The sequence below is a fragment of the Seriola aureovittata genome, chromosome 2 (genome assembly GCF_021018895.1).
Source record: "Seriola aureovittata isolate HTS-2021-v1 ecotype China chromosome 2, ASM2101889v1, whole genome shotgun sequence".
Classification (NCBI taxonomy): domain Eukaryota; kingdom Metazoa; phylum Chordata; class Actinopteri; order Carangiformes; family Carangidae; genus Seriola; species Seriola aureovittata.
The window spans coordinates 26,088,207-26,105,377 of NC_079365.1; the positions used below are offsets into that span (position 1 = coordinate 26,088,207).

Here is a 17,171-nt window from a genome sequence, read left to right on the forward strand (position 1 = left end):
TCCTAGAGGACAAGAGGATATCGCAATAACAGCTGAAATAATGTGAATGTGAACTTACCTACTCAAATCTACTTCCATTTTGATAAAAAGTCAAGACATAAATGGGGAGGTGTTCCAGGTTTATTTAAAGACATACTAAATAAATATAGCACCATATCGAAGGAGAGAACATTGGAGGAAACAGGAGTTTGGGTTGGGATTTACACTTCCTGCTTTAATTTCGATATCAACTGTAGTTCACGTTAAAACAAACTGATGTTTAGGGTGAATTTTAGATCAGTTACAGATAATCCCCAGCCCTGCAGAGGACACGTTTACATCATGGACAATGTATAATCCAGTCTGACATGTAGCTTTCAGCTTCTAACTAAAGACAATACAGACATGCAATGAGATAATATAAAACATCCACATGAAGACAGACGTGGGACTTTAAAGTGACTTTTTGCACTAAGTAATGCCGGCATCATTCACTGACTGCACAGGCTTCTGCTGGGAAGGAAAATATGTGTTAGTTAAAGTGGAAGTGGTCTTTAGGTTACAGCTCTGACCAATAGGGATTCTTTTATGATAATTTCAATGTCACAACTTCAAAGGCATCAATATGCAGTAATATATAAGGAAATGACAAAAGAGGGAAAGGGTCTATTTTGTTTCAGAGTAAGTTAAGTATGAAGTGAAAACAACTTAAACTTTTCTACTACACTGTATCTCATTAAAAGTTGTCTTATTTTTCAACTAGAAAGGAAAAAACTAAAGAATCTCTTTCATTAAAAAAAAAAAAGGCATCAGCATGTTATACTATTCAAGTCAAGTCACTGCATGGTTTTTCTCAAAAAGTTACCAGGTGGAGGCGCCTTATTCCTGGGAGAGTTTACAGCAAAAGTTGAGAGACAAAAGGTGAGGATCACTTCACGACTTGTACCACACAAAGGTAGGCAGGGCTCTTTCGTCATTCAGCTGTTCATGTTATTATATCCACCCCCTGTATACTGACTGTAGCTGATGAATTTTTCTTATGGTTTTAGCTTTTGATTCAATATTAATTATTGGCGCCAACATCCAGACTACAGTTTTGCTTTTGTTTTTCTCCCCCCAGCTGAGAAATTATATGTGTAAATTGTACAAATATTCAACAACATCTACTACAGGTTCTAGTATACGAGAATGAAATAATGAAATTTTCTCTAATTTCCTGAACAGCTAATACTTTAGACTTACAGTTTCATCTTATTTTATCTATCAGAACTATTTCCAGCTCCTTCCTTATACTGTAACAAGGATATTGGCAGTTCTCCATTTCTGACCTATCTGGAATGCCTCGTTTTCACTCCCTACTTCTTTCTGAAGTTTCCGAGCTGAACACCCCTCCGTCCGGTCACACAGCGGAAGGTGGCCGGCTGGATGTCCCAGTATTTAACAGGGTTGGCAAACAGACTGATGCCTGTGTACAGGTTCTTCTTGACACTGGATCTGATGGGACAGAAGTCGTTGACTCCCACACTGCCGATTTTGTTGGCATGGAGGAAGATCACCTGAACAGACAGAGAGGATTTGTTTTTTAATCAGTTATTTTTCTGCTTTGTCAGTAAACCAACCATGATTGGGAGTTCTGTTCTAATGCTACTTTGCAGCAACCTTGGAAACTAAAATTCACAAGCTTTAGACCAGGAAAAAAGGCTGAGGTGGACTGAGTTACAAGTTGGAAAGCAGGGCATCGTTTTATAGCTACAGGTTGCTGACATGACATTTGGTTTGCTGTCTTGCCCAACCCTGCCAGTGAGTTGCTACCCTAGGTGGAAACATTTGAGTATCATATGAGGGTAAGTATGAGCATGAGATCATCCGGTGTACAGGTGAAGCATCAACAGCAGTGATGCAGGCACTGTTGTTAATGGCATTTGTCCTAAGAAGGAGGTGTTTTAGGCACCAACTGGGGGGGAGACTGCAAGCAAACCTAGAACTCACTTTAGGGATTACATATCCCATCTTGTATATGAAATACCTCGGATCCTCTAGGAGGAGCTGAAGGACATGGTCAGGGAGACGGGGGTCTGAGATACTTACCTTACTCAACCTGCTGCCTCTGCAACATTTGAAATATTAATTTCTATGAGTTAAGTACAGGGATAGGTCCATCTTGGCACAAAGACTGGGAGCAGGGGGAAACTGCTTTCCTAGCTCAGTCCAAAGAAAACAGGAATTGCACTCAGTAGAGTGCATACCTCTGCCAAGTCCAAACAATTCTACACATGCCCTATCTCACAAAGTTAAGGAAAGTGGTAAAAGATTTCCTGGCTCTGCCCCTTTAACCATATCTTCACCAATATTTAATTGGTTCTTCCCTGGCCCATGCCCAATCCCTCCACCAAGTTCAGGGCAAATCAGTTCAGTACTTTTTGTCTAATCCGACTGACAAACAAACCAACAAACAGACAGACACAGGTGAATACATAACCTCCTTGGTGAAGGTAAAAAAAAACATCTCCTACCCAGACCTGTTTTTTTTTACATAGGAATGTAAAAAGGGCACATTTTTGTTTTAGCAGAAGTTGGCTTGGAGCTACTTGTCAACCAGCAACCATGGATACAGTAACTACATGCGGTATCTCAGGAGCCCTGTCCTCGTGATGTTTAGCTCTGCTGTCAAACTAAACCCAGATGATTCTATTAAAAGGTCAATCAGTTTTGTTACATGCATTTAAGTCTACTGATACTGATCAGCACCAGTTTTGTGTCTGCATCTCACCTGGAGGTAGCGCAGGGAGCTGAGGCCTGGTGGGACCTTTTTCAGACGGTTGTTGTCCATGTGGATCTCGCGGATGTTTGGGATGCTGACAAAGCTGCCATTTTCTACAAACTTGATCTGGTTAAAACCTAGTCCTAGCCTGCAAAAATGGCAAAAGATAGTTGATCAGGAGACGTGAATAAGAATAATAAACTCTAAAGAAATTAAGAAGTAATAACTGATTTATACATCAAATTGGAAAAACATTCCTATATTTAGACTTCCCAATCTAACTTGCACATACAGAAAGCAAAGCCTCTGCGTGGTATTAGAGATAGTGAATTTCTTAATTACAGACGTTTGTTTGAAACTACCAGGCGGCTCAAAGGACACACATAATGTTATTTGAAATCTTTATATTAAGAAATTGTATTAACATAGATGTAGATATTTCCAGAGTTGTTTTTTGTCTTTTTAATAATAGTTTGGTGTAAGGGTAACAGTGGTAACAGTGAGTGTTTGTCATGAAATGTCGGTGTACTTAAATATGAAATTAATTGCTAAATCTTGCAAATTCATTATTATTTAAAACTTAATCTTTTTTTATAGAACACGTTTACCAGCAAACCCTCAACACTCAAAAAAACTGAGATTTGAAGGAGACAGATTCATTTGAGCAACGGCCTGGACAAAAATTTTGCTTATTGAAGAATGTCTTTGGAAATGTGGCTGGTTTTCACCTCTGCAGGTTTTTATATCTGAGGAAGTCTTCTACCTCCACCTTAGAGATCTTGTTGTAGTCAAGGCTCAGCTCTGTGATGGAGGACGGGAGGTCTAGGAGATACAGAACACATCAAACATAACAATATAGAGTAAGCATACTTTAGTTCATTATCATTACATTCTTATAAGAAGGATTTGGAAACAAACCTTTTAAATCAAAACATCATATTAACAGATTTTAACTGTGTTCATGCCTTATTTAGTTGTACAGTTGAGGTCCAGTGTAGTAAGAGTAGTAAGTGAGTGACTGGAGGAGAAAACATAAGTTTACCATTAATTTGTTTAAATTAGGATAACATGAGGTGAGTGATCCTCTACCTTTTGGTACAGCAGTTAGCTTGGCCTCTGCTATTCCGATATACAGAGTCGACAAGCCATTAAAAGCTCCCAGCTCAATCCCACTGTTCGCCAGAGGGTTGGCACCCAGCTCTGTTTGGACAAGCACAAAACATTTGGTTTGATTATTAATGACCCATTTTATCTCCTTCAGAAGAGACCATGCATCAAGTGAATTATGGAAGATGTGTTGTGAAGACGTTCTCTTATAATATTCTGTCAACGCTATTAGATTAGATTAGATTAGATTAACTTTATTTATCCCACAACTGGGAAATTTCTGTAGTACAAGTCCCTGTCCAAAAGTACTCTGGGGTCTGTTTTCCAAGACACAGCGCTCCCAACACGTTAAAACGTTACGTTAAAAGTAATTCAAAAAATGTATATTAATCTCTTAAATGAACAGAATGCCAGTGATTAAGTAGAGTTAACTCTATTATAAACCTATCAGGTTGCTGATATACTTTAAATCAGATGTGGATGTGGACAGCAGGGTGGACGTGCATGCAGTTCTGTACATAGTGAATGCTGAATCATGAATTATGCTGACTATAAGTATATGGGAACATATACAGACATGTTCCCATACACGTATAGTCAGCATAATTCATGATTCAGCATAATTGGGACATCTCATGGTTGTGGAAATAATGACTTTTGTCTCATAGACAAAAGTGGTGTGACTTTGTCATAGCATTGTCAAACATTTTTGGAGGTTGTGGTGGGTGGTTGGGTGTACAAAATTGTCTGACCATGACACCTTATGGTTAACATTGCTTGAATCATGACCACAATCTGTTCTTTAACACAACTAAATAGCTTTAGTTGCCTAAATTTAACTACAGTTTTACGGTATAAATTCTCTGACTTTGATACTGGTGGCCTGGGTTTGCAACAGTCACTGTCCTCCCCTAGCCTCAACCGAGTGCTATGGGTTGCCTAAACTTAACGAAAACTCAACCACAGAGGGGCAGATCAAAAAAATATATGAATCATGTGTGAATAAATGGTCATATGGGTCATTTTGGAAGGCAATTTCAAACAATCTATTTTGTGGTGTAAGAGAGCTTACAAACTCAAGAGTTTTGTATTCATTACTTCGCTGTGGAGAAATGAACTGCTGCAGACTTCTTCTTGGCAAAGGACTGAAAACACCTGGCCTTCGAGAACACTGATTATTCCTAATCAGACACAGGGCACTGAATCAAATTGTTACCCAGCACATGGAGTTTCCTCAGCCCTTTAAATGCATCCTTCTGGATTCTGTTGATGTTGTTTTCATGGAAGCGGAGTTCGATGACATTGGGAGGCAGGTTTGCAGGGACCTCATTTAGCATGTTGTAGGAGAGGTACAGCAATCTGAGATGGTCCATGTTTCTGAAGGCCTTGGGGTGAATCTTAGAGATCTTGTTGTTAATCAGAAACAGGCCCTGTTGTGGGAGAGAGCAATCGAAGTATTATATCGAAGTAGTATTATTTGATTCAAACTGAGTTTTGCTGCATTTCCTACAGCGTTAAGTTGTAAAATAAGATGATTTTTGTTTCCAAGGTATCCAAGGTCCAACATATACTAAATATACAAAATAATATATTATAGCAGCTGAAATCTGCTTACTATGAAAAAGTTTTTTGGTTTCATTCTGTACTTGAATAATCAATCAGAGCTAAGTTTTCATTAAAACTGGAGTAGAATCAAAAGTTGTTCAAATTTAAACGAAAAAACTCAACCCTATGCAGGTTTAGCGCAGCTGCATCATTTAACACTCAATGTCAAACTACTGTATTACTACAAAGCTGTGGCTTCAGATTCTCACAGTTTGATGTGATACAGAACAGAGTTTTAGGTCTTGATGTGGTTTATTCCCAGCTGGGAAAACAGCAACTAGATCAAAGACGGATCCGCCCCTACTCCTCAGCTGGGAGCTTCATACAAAGGAGCTGTCATCTCATAAGGCTGCAGGCTGCACTTCACCTAAATTAGTGAGCTGCTCCTTGTCTGGAAACTTAAAGAACCTTAAAAGCTGCAAGATTATACTGTCATTAACTTGGACCTTGGGTCTGAATAAACTGAAAGTCAAAAGTTCTGGACCAAATTTAGACATCTTGTTGCTATAGGAAGTCATCGGTGCAACAGTAGATCTGATGTCTTGCTGTGAAAGAATTAAAACTTGTGTTGTAGAACGAATGGTGGATGTGTACATTTCCATGTCTGAGATGTCTTGTGGTGATTTTTAACCACACGAGGGTCATGGTTCTAGAGATGCCAGTGTTTTTTATGTGTCAATTCACATAAAAATTGTGAATCTTATCTTCTAATTATCTTCTGATAATATTATGTTGGTGGAAGAAAAGAGGCAGAGCGTAACCCTGAGGGCACAGTGCAGCACCCAGATGGTGTACACGGCCCACACTATAATTATCTTGCAGTTAATCTTCAGAGAGGGCAAGCATTTTGGCACATTTTAGGTTTAATAACTGAATAATTAAGTATTTTCTCAGTACTTCATATGTCATCACCCTGAAACTAAGGTTACTGAATTCTAGCATTGGCAGATGGCCCGACCTATGCACACACTGCATTACTTTACAAAACTTGTAATTTCTGGCCAGGCAAAGACAAAAACTTATTTCAGTGTGATTTCAAAAGACTTGCACGCATACAGTGTTGTGGATAATGATGAGTTTCACTTGTATTAGTGTTGAGCAGAGAGGCTGTCCTCCCCTGCTGGAGACAGAACGTTAACAACACAAGAGGGGGCACTTAGACATTTTATTTGCTTTCCAAACTTGACGTCATTCATGAACTAGCAGAAGACTCTAACATGCTCCCAAATTATTGCAGTTAACTTTTTCAATAAAAAAGCTGCTAACTTCCCTCTGTTTCTTCTGCTTTTTTCGGTTTGTCAGACAGGGAGGTCATCAAGACCATTTAGCTTAACTGGAAGTTATATTTCAGATTGCAATTTGTTGGACTAAGGACACAAGTGAAACTGGTGCCCCCTTTTATATTAATTTGAAGCACTAATCATTTCTGAATCAGATTGTGACACTAACCATCAGAATTGGATTATGAGATTTCCAAACTTGAGTATTTTAGAATTTTATATATGGTTCCCAGAGGATGAACCCTACTGATGTTTGTGATACCTTCAGTTTTCTTCTTCTACTTTCATGTGGATGACATTTCTGGTTTTGCCACAATTATTGGATAGACTGCCAACAGATTTCGTACAGATACTCCATGTTTCCCACAGAATGAATTGACCTGTGATGATTGTCCTTAGTGGTTTTGAAAATTTGGAGTCCAAATCAAACAAAATGGAACTGAACTGAACTTTCAATAGGTAGCTTTAATTGGCCGGAGAAAGATCGGCACTTCTAGTATCCCATAGGTTTGATTGTAAGGGTGTGCAGATTGAAGGAGTACCATCAACATTACTCAGACTTGATGTTTCACAACATTTCTCGTAGCACATGTCTGGTTTAGGTACATGCAGGAGATGTGACTGGAACTTATTTGCTCATGTAGTATGTTTTCATCAGATGGACATTACTTCTCTGACTTCAGGTATGCCTGATGTTTAGGTCTGTTTAGTGTTAAGGAGAAGGGGTTGGGGTGTTTGTCACTTTGTGCAAGGTAAACCAGTTCTGAAGATTTATGGAAGGTCTCTTACATAAAGCTTGTTGAGGCCTTTAAAGTCATCCTCCTTGATCTCAGTGATATCGTTGTTTTGGAGGTCTATCATCACAGTGTCTTCAGGAATCTTCTCAGGAATAGAGATCAAACCTGTTGGCAGAAACACAAATGCCTGATTAGAGTCCATCGTTGAACCAAAAGTGATGAAAGTCAGAGCCCATGCAACCGTGTATTACGTATAAAATATTGAGATATACAGGTGAAGTAATTCATGTAAAATTAATTGTGGTCTTTCTGATTCAAACTCTGCCATCCCAGGTTTAAAATAATAATGTATCAGTGTTTCTCTGCATGATCTTTCATAATGATTCAGAAATAAGACCATGAGCCACTGTGGTCTGTGCACCATACTGAAGTTTAAGAAAGTCTAGTTAAAGAATTTGGTAGGGATTCAACTGACATATTCAGTCTACAACTATGGCAATGACCCACAGGCTTTTCTACAAAATAAGTTTTTTACTTCAACATTAGATGGTTATTTTGCAGTGGCCTGGCTGTGTCACAAAGTGTCTGTCATTCAACAGAGGAAACCATCACAGTCCAGACGCTGGGATGTGCCAATTGAGGGGGTGAATGTGATGATATTTGCTGCTGTTTTCCTGGGGAATAGGATGAAATAGGAAATAGACTGTGTAAACTGATGGAATTACATGCTGTTATGTTTTCCCCTTTACACTGGTTTCATACCAAAAACTAAATGTTTGTGTGAGCTAGTGCATCAAAGCATGTAATTCTGCACAGCATGCTGCAAGTTTTAGTCTCAGTAGGATCAGTGAGTAGAGTGAATTCAGAAAATGCACAAAATTAACTTTTCTCCATCCTACTCAGTGAAATAGTTGCCACCATAATCTCTGCCTCCCATCAGCGCCAGAAACCCATGGGACAGGCATTGTGGATGACTGTGTATTAGGCTTTAAAGTTCAGTTTAGTTTAATTTTGGCAGCAAAACTAGGCTTTAAGGCTGCATTGCCCCATGATGACAAAAATGAGTATTTCCTTAGATGCAAGGTGACAAAACTGTTTCATCCACCAATGTGGACAGAAAAAAATTGTAATCTCCAATTCTGGCAGTTTCATTTTCCAACATTCATATTGTTAGATTCTTACATAAAACAGTTTAGCAGTCAATTAGTTGAGAATGAGATCATTTGTATGGTTATTAGCAATATTCATCACTGTTTGCAAAATGGCATTTTTCTGGATTTGTGATTAATAGAAATATTCCATATTTTTCTGTTTGGGAAAAAATACCATGTGCAGACCAAACCAACAATGAAATGATTGATGTAAAAGTATTGTCTGTGCATCAAAGTCTGACGTAGCTTATTCCTCTGTGTCATAGAGCTCCATTGTTGTCCAGAAACTATTAAAAACACATCAGTGAGACACAGTATTACATTGGTTATTTTCCTTGATTACTATGAGCACATGCACTGTAGTTTATATCAGCTCAATCCCACGTGCACAATCCTGCTGCTCAAAACTTCGTATTGAAGTACTAAAGCACCAAATGTGGATTTTTCTGCTGCTGAAAATAGTCCCCACAAACTTCCAACTTCACATAGTGTTTATAATCTGACAAAAAAAAAACAAGCCTCCATCAATATATATGAATTCTCCCATATTTCTATCTAGTTTCTATCTGTCTCGTTTTCAACACACAGTGGATCCAGATGTGTTCTTACCCTGGTCAGAGCACTGCATCACTCTGGGTGAACAGTGGCAGCCAGCTGGACAGTTCTCATCTTCATCATCAAAATCGTCATCGTTATCATCCTCGTCTTCGTCATCCTCGTCACCCGCATCCGACATCATGATGTCGTAGTTTTTCATGAAGTCCATGACGTTGATTGGCTGGTAGGGTTTTGCGTTGCCTAGCGCCAGCAGGCAAAGCAGGAGGAAGACCCTCATGGTTTTATTAGAGGACTGTCAGTGAAACAGCAACCAGGGAGAGCTGAAGGAAAAGACAAAGGTTAGTTTAGCTCTCAAACCAGCCCAAGGACAAGACAGGACTAGACTCTAATTTCAAGGGACTGACAAGCAGTGGATTGTTTTTTTTCCCTGCAGTTTTATTCCAACATCAACATCACAGAACAGAAATGCAGAACCCTGTAGTTTTTACCTGAACTCACACTGTCCACAAGAACAAGCCACTGTAATCGTCATTCTGTAATGTAATTCACAATAATTCACTGCATGGCTATAATGTAATTTCACTATAACGTACAATGGCACTTTTTAGTTGATGACCCTTTGACATGTAATCTGTTTTTCAGCAGGACTTTGAAATGCATAAAAAAACTCTTTTTCATCAGTTTTAACCACATTATTTTGAGAGGTAATCACAGGTCCAAAATTTGCATCAATGCAACAAAAACCAACCTGAGCTGATTAGATAAAATTTAATTTGCACCCAGCCAGACTTAAGTCCTGTTACTAGGAGCCAAGTGGACTTGCCCTCTTTATTGTGTACTCATCTTCCAATGTCCAATACACAAACTCACAGTGACTTTTAAATGTAGCTTTGCTTCAACATCTGCAATTGCTTGTTTTAGAGCAGAGGTGCCCAGCCTGGGGGAGGGACCCCTTGATGGGGTCATAAGAGAAACCTTTGGAATCGCTGGAGAATTAGATTGGAAAAACATCGTTCTGCTACAGGAAAAAAAGGCATTTTTCCAGCTTTTCTGAGTTTCTTTAGTTGATGCTCTACTTGTAAATGTGAATAAGACTTTGTTTCATTTAAATATGCTCACATGAAGAAATAAGTGTTTTTCTGAGTTAGTAGAATTCTTGCAGTTCACAGTAAGTAGAAAATAATTACATGCTAACCTAACAATGCTATTTCAGCCTAAAATGTTCCCATTTTTCAGGTCAGATGTGTCTAAATGGGTCATGTATTAGCAAGCATTTGTTACTTTAATCATTTGGTTCAGTTAGCAGTGTGACAGTTCCACTCACCAGTAACTGGAAACATTTACTAACAACTTATCTCCACACAAGAATCAGTGTGAGTGGTGTGTCCAGTTTTAATTTGGTGATGCATAAATCATCTCTAAACACTTACTTGGTAACTAGGTTTAAGGAGCTAGTGCACCCAGTCTCTGGCCGCACATCAGTGCATATTATAGGGGTGGATTTACACACAGTGATTACCATGATCACATTTTATAATAATTCTGACAGTGGCGTTTGCTCCTGTTGCTGGTTTTCTCAGAGTTCTGTAGAAGTTAATAGCAGCCACCTGTCTAGATTGTTAGAGCCATATGAAACTTTAGTAACCATTATGCTCAAAGTGCTCAATTTCATTTTCAATTCTGCAGCCTGTTTTTTGTATTGCTAAAACAGCACAGGGTGAAAGCACATGCAGACTTCCTGGAACGATCAGTTTCATTAAAAGCTGCTCTTTTTTCTATCAGTGTTTCCACGAAGGTCTGAAAAACTCTATTGGAAATGAGTTCTTGCAGCCAACATAAATGTTTCACCAGCTCTCACCTCTTCACCATCTGTGGTGATTCACAAAATGATTTATATATCCTCCTGTATTACACATTCACACAGCCAGCAGAGAAAGGCCGAGATTGTCTGGTTGCGTGCTTCTGGTAATCTTGATGGATTCTGAGCCCTTGGTTGAGCTTTCAGTCCACCCACAAGTATGTGGTGGTGGTCGAGCATCCTGCTGCGACAGCAAATACTGCTCAGCACAGACCCTTTCTCTACACCCAGGCTCTTTTATTCCACATGTGCACATTTAGCACAAAAAGAGACTGTTTTTTTGATGTGTGTTTTGCATCTTAGTGGTAAATTGGAGATAATTCTCCTATTGTTGTGTTTTCCTGTCACTGAATCAAAAAGCTGTGAAAACTATTAAGTTTCACTACACTGCAGCTAGTCTAGTGCAGGTAAATTCTTCTCAGTTCCCCAGAGGTCTGCATTTCATAAAACATCTAAACCAGAGGGAAATTATCCCTCTCTGATCCCTGCTGCCTCCATCAGGACACACATTCAGTATATCTCTCTATCGTTTATGATGTGATTATTATCTATATCAAATAATCTCCTATTTATTATTATTGGTTTCATTTAGCAATCATTTAGAGTATAAATCTAGCCTACAGCAGTGTAACATTTCCAGTGTCCAGTTAATCAGAGCCCCAGATGACATCTTTGGATGTCTTGCTGTGTCTAACCAACAGCCCAAACCCAAATATATTCATTTTACACTAATACAAAGCAAATAAAAACAGCAAATCCTCTCAATGCAGAGGCTGGAACCAGAGAATATTTGGCATTTTGATAACTGTTGCTTTAGAAATAGCTACTGAATAGACAATTCATTTTGATAATCAACAATTAACTATTGGTAGATGATTTTCTCTTGATTAGTTTTGGTACTCATAGTTTTGTAAATTTGAGGTGATTCAGTTAGTTTCTCTCATGTGTTTGTATTTAAGACTTGTAATGACTGTACTCCATGGAAAAGTACTTAGCATTTTATCAAAGTAGATCAACTGAAATCAAGACTCAAGACAAGTAATGCATAAATGACCACAGCATTCAATAATCATGATCACTCATCATATACTTCAGATTTTGCCCATTATTTAATTCACTTAGAACATGGTCCATAGACTCATGAATATTCCTTTAGATTGATCCTGTTCAGATCTAAATTCACATGCAAGTCAAAGTCACATAAATACACCAGTTTTTTCCTCTAATACAGACCCACATCAGCTGGTGAAATAAAGCATAATCCTGTGGCTCCACTGAAACACCTCCACCTTTAAAGCCACCCAGCAGAAGTCTTGTAAACTGACCTAAACACTTCAGAGATGCTGTGTTCTTCGAAAATAAAACATGCCAGGTTAACCAGGTAAAAACATTAAAAAAGTTAGGTTGTTGTTTTGTTAATAAATCCAGGGTGTGTCCTACCTCAGTCGTCAGGTGTGTTTGAGTCCTGGTTTAAACCCCACGCAGTTAACAGAGCAGCAGCAGGATCCAGCTGGAAGGCTGAGAGTTGGATTCTCAGTCAATACATTCCCAGTGAACAGAGAACAGCATCACCCTCTCTTCAAAAAAAAAAAAAAAACGGCCCCCAGAACACCCCCACCAGCGGAAAACCTCTGCTGTTAGGGTGAGAGGTTCAGTTTCAGTAAAGAGCTCTTGACTCTCTCTGAGATCACACCATCTGTACGTCTCCGACTAGATTTGAAAAGGCATTGTTGGGACTTTAGTCATGTGCTTTTCATCAGGGGCTTTGAAGTCATGCCAGGATAGTTAGATTCAGACTCCTGAATGCTTGAGTCTTTATATAGAACATACTGGTAGGTCTATCACCTCCCCTCCCTTCACGGCTAGTTGCCATATTAAATATTTTACATCAACATGAATGGTTCGTACACTGAGGCCTGTTGGCACTAGGTTAAACGGGGAGAGTCGGGGGGACAGCAGATGTAGTTGTTTGGGTCTCTCAGCGAAACAACAACGGTCAGGGTGGAGGTGAGCTAACATGCCCACAGATTAAAGGATGATGCCATCTGTCAGTTTGTTTGAGGAATTCCTTCATCTTGATAAAAACTGACTTTCCCCAACAAAGAGCCACGGTATGTTCAGATAAGGATCAGTGAAGGAAGAGGATGTTTGAGATGTAGAGTTGCTTGTCATCAGGTAAAGGAGAGCTTCATGGTTAACAGTACATTATGATGAAGTGGCAATTATTGACCCATCCAAAAATGTCTGAAGACCTTGTTCTTCTTTGATATCATTATTCTCCAATGTTCATTCTCAATTAGGGCTGAGTGATATGACTTCAAATCACTATCATTATTTCAAACTTTTACCTCAATTACGATTAATGAACGATTACTTTGGCGCTTATTGGTCTCTCTTTTTTCCTCAAGCCATGTACTTTTCATATTCAGCAATGTGATTGTTTCCCACGTGATTAAACAAACTGGTGGAATGACCGTTGGTCATGGTTTTTCTGCAGTATTTGCATTTGACTTTGTTTTGTTTGCTGTCGTCTTCACTGAAGCCATGTTGTGCCCAAACAATGGATACAGCATTCTTTATTTATTAATTATTAATCAAATTAAACAAGACGAGTGGCCGGTTTTGATACTATTTCAGCTAATTGCCCAGTTCTCAGTCCTCATTCTCACATCTTTTTCCACAGCTCTCCCTTTGTAGACAAGGTGCCAAAAACAGTATCACTAAGCACTGTTGATCTTTCTGTATTACTCTTGTCATGTCTAAATAAAGAGGAAACAAGCTGTAAGAAACACTTGTGCAACTGACACCTATGACTGCGTGACTAAAAGACTTTAACAGATAAATGAAGCCAACTAAGCTTTATTCTGTCTTGTTTCTAGATACTGATGCTCATTTCTAGAAAAACTTAATTGGGAACAGCTGGCATTATCTCACCCCACAGGAAAATTTGTTGAATGACTTGTTAAGACAGATGAGCCTTCAGTGGTAAGGTCATACTGACTAAGGGTGGTACAAAGACTCAGTGAGAACTGGTAGCTTTCTCTTTGTGTTATTATACCCCTCATTATTTGGAAAGCAGAGACAGGAGGCAGACAAGAAACAGAGGAGACATCAAGTCAACATTATTTATTTTGTGTTGTGCTCTGCATGACATGTACCTTAACAAGGCACAACAGGAAAACCTAAAGCCTTACTTAGGGCAAAAATGAGAAATACCTCCCAAGAATGGAAAAGCTAACAGAAGCTTGCTCCCTCAGGGGTTCATGTGTTATACTATTCGTTTTTCCATTCAGTGTTGGTATTTTCTGCTGAGCTGAGCTGGAACCGCACTCTGAAGCAACTTATGGCAGAGCCAGACCGTCCAACTATGCCCTGGTTTGGCAGTCGGGCGAACCAAAATGGGAGCGGGTCTGTGTTCTGGTTTCAATGCATCTTCTCAGTGGCGAAATCATATTTTCCAAACCATGAGCGATCTGGTTAAATGATCATTTCATCAACAAGGAGCCTGCTTAGCCCTCTCATGTTCAACGTACTCTTCAAAGGAAAATCCTAAACTTAAAAGAATTAAATCAGATTTCTTTATGTTTTTCTCACAAGTAGTTTCCAACTCTCCCAGAAAACTGAAAATAGTAATAGTATTTGTAATATTATATTTTGTTCAGATTGAATCACATTTACAAATTTCAGTTTAAGCAATAAATGTAAAAGCTTCTGTTGTATTTTGTATTTAGGAATTATTCTCAGATTACTTTTATTTAAGCTTCATGTTCAACAACTTGCCCTGCCCTGATGCTGAACTGTAGGGATGTCCTGTTTATGCATTCATCTTCTTAGTACTTGCATGCTTTGGACATTGCATTAGATTTATTGCAAACAGCAAGGCTTCCACTCCTCTTCTCTTTTCCTGTTCCTCTCATCAGGTCGACTATTCCACTTTGTCCTCCCATCGGTTTAAGGCGCAGCTCTGTTGATAAAGCCTTTCTTGTTTCAAAACCACCTTATTAGTGAAAATTCATCCTTCATCAAGAATGTGTAAAGAGGGGTGTCCTTTGACATGGTGGGCGTGTAATTAAAATGTCATTCAAGTTTGACTTGGGACCTTTGTCCTTTTATACTATGTACAATCAAATATTCTGTTGACAAAAATGCCCAAACTACTTTTAAAAAGCGCAAACTGTTCCTGGACTAATTTTTATGGTTCCCAAAGTCTGCATTAAATGAGTTAAAAGAGCTTGTGTGTAACTTCTCCCTCTGTCTGCAACCTTTTGCAACTCGATACAAAACTGCAGAAAGTGGGCACTTTCCAATGCATAATAAATGCATGATTCATCATTAAATCATCAGAACATTTTTGACCTCACCAGTCGAGAGGAAGCTGCTTGATCACCATGACAGAATTTCCTGTATAGACGTTGTGTGTCATTGTTGTTGTCCCTGTTAACCTGGAGAGTCAAACGTTTTACCAGTTGCAGTTAAACAAAGCACTTCTCTGAATTTCAACACTGAGAAGTACTGAATACGAGTGTTAGTACATCTGCCTCACATTTCAAAAGTCGTATGGAACCAAGTCAAATGTAACCTGCTATTATCTGATATGTTAGCACGCCCACATTTAAGATTCCCTTGTTAAAACCTCAGGCTCAGTTTCCAATTCCTCATAATCACAGCGCCATAACCTTGTGTTGAAACAATACCCTGTTAGGAGCCAGATTGTAAGATTAAAGGATACCACTTTCCCAAACATTGCAAGGATCTGATTAGACCCTGATGTAAACCTGTCTGAGAGCTTTGTACTTTCTCTGCACTGTGAGAGGACACAGGTTTTGTTCTGCACTGCAAGGACCAGTAGTGTATATCCTATTGAGGCTTAAGATCTTTTGTCCCTCCCCTCTGTCCAAGAAATACCAAAGCAACCTTTAAAATGTTGAACTTTTGTTTAGAGCAGGGCATCTGTCGTGCCGTCATCTTCTGTTGAGGGGGATATTCTGCATGAAAACCTCATACTTCTCAGCTGACTGGTCTGCCGCAGAAAGATTTAATTCAGTAGCTTTAATAGCCCAAAGAGGGAAATTGGTTTGTGGTAGTGAAAAGAATCTATGGCATAATTGTTGGAATTACAGTATTCAAACTAGAAATTAAATGTTAGAGATTATTTCCTGATGGGAGATGGTCTGCGTTCCTGGTGGGAGGCGGTCAGGATGTCTCTTCTGTCTCTGGATCTCATACTTTCCAATCCATCAGACGTCTGTGACGGCTCTGGACTCGCTGGAGCTTGTTGTGTTCTTGTAGTGAGGAGAATTTCCTCCATCTGAGCCTTTAAAGCTGTGAGTCACCGGGGCAACGTGCAGGGCAATGGTGCCAAGGAGTTGCCTCAGCGCTGTTGTTGCTTTAGTGCCACAAGAATGTTTTGTTGCCAGGAAACATTTTAATAGAGCTGTGACCCTGCAACCAGTGTGTTACCTGCTGCTGGCAATGTAACCCAGCCAGGCTGCACAACAGACCAGTGTCACCATCCCTAGACTTCACTACGAGTCCACCTGATGCAGGAATTGTTTAGGTGATGCCTCATTGCCTCATTGGCCCCGTTCAACAAGCATACGCACAATAAATGTTAAACTGAGGTTGCAATGTGATTTAAAGACTTGCTTTGAAGAGTCCTGGCTCTAGCAAAACCCATCAGTCGTTGTAAAGACAGCTGTATTATTGCCTATTAAATATAAGATTGCAGCATCAGTTCATAGGCTTCAGATGAATAGATTATAATGAATTCTTTTTGCAGCCTAGAAAGTCTTTTAATTAGTGCACAGCAGGTCGGCTGAACAAATGTTTACACACAAGCAAACATGGAAAAACATGAAGAGTAAAGAATGCTTTTATCTGGGCTTAATTGTTACTTTAAACTTACCAAGAAATATTATATTATTACAGTCTCATAAAATAAAAGCCTTTAAAAAAAGAAAAACGTCTTCATACAAGGATCTGCACACTCTATTTAGTTAGTAGGTAAGTAGCAGTTAATAATAAAAATAAAGCTAGGATAGCAGTAAATCTTTAACAATGAATTTTACGTGCCTTTAATTTCATTTTTTCCTTAGAATAAAATGAAGATATAAAATAAACTGAAGTAATATCTTC

General features: G+C 39.0%; 2 protein-coding genes across 2 annotated transcripts in view; one reads left to right on the forward strand and one right to left on the reverse strand.

Moving 5' to 3' along the window:
- cenpp (centromere protein P) overlaps nt 1–17,171 on the forward strand; it is a 90,567-nt gene that overhangs the window by 41,824 nt on the left and 31,572 nt on the right. The gene's annotated exons all lie outside the window — the stretch shown is intronic.
- aspn (asporin (LRR class 1)) lies at nt 103–12,814 on the reverse strand. Its single transcript, XM_056402373.1, has 8 exons — nt 12,477–12,814; nt 9,230–9,498; nt 7,522–7,634; nt 5,064–5,277; nt 3,830–3,940; nt 3,469–3,562; nt 2,750–2,888; nt 103–1,535 (listed from the first exon to the last, which is right to left on the reverse strand). Exons 2-8 carry the CDS (start codon nt 9,453–9,455, stop codon nt 1,335–1,337), a joined length of 1,098 nt encoding a protein of 365 aa, XP_056258348.1. The 5' UTR covers nt 9,456–9,498; nt 12,477–12,814; the 3' UTR covers nt 103–1,334.

Bases quoted from the DNA above. Each gene is read 5' to 3' on its own strand.
- aspn (XM_056402373.1), bottom strand. From the start codon at position 9,455: ATGAGGGTCTTCCTCCTGCTTTGCCTGCTGGCGCTAGGCAACGCAAAA. The intron at 3,941-5,063 runs GTAACAATTTGA...TTGTCCAAACAG, and splicing joins GAGGAAACTCCATGTGCTGG to AGCTGGGTGCCAACCCTCTG. The intron at 1,536-2,749 runs GTGAGATGCAGA...CTGTCTGTTCAG, and splicing joins GCTCCCTGCGCTACCTCCAG to GTGATCTTCCTCCATGCCAA.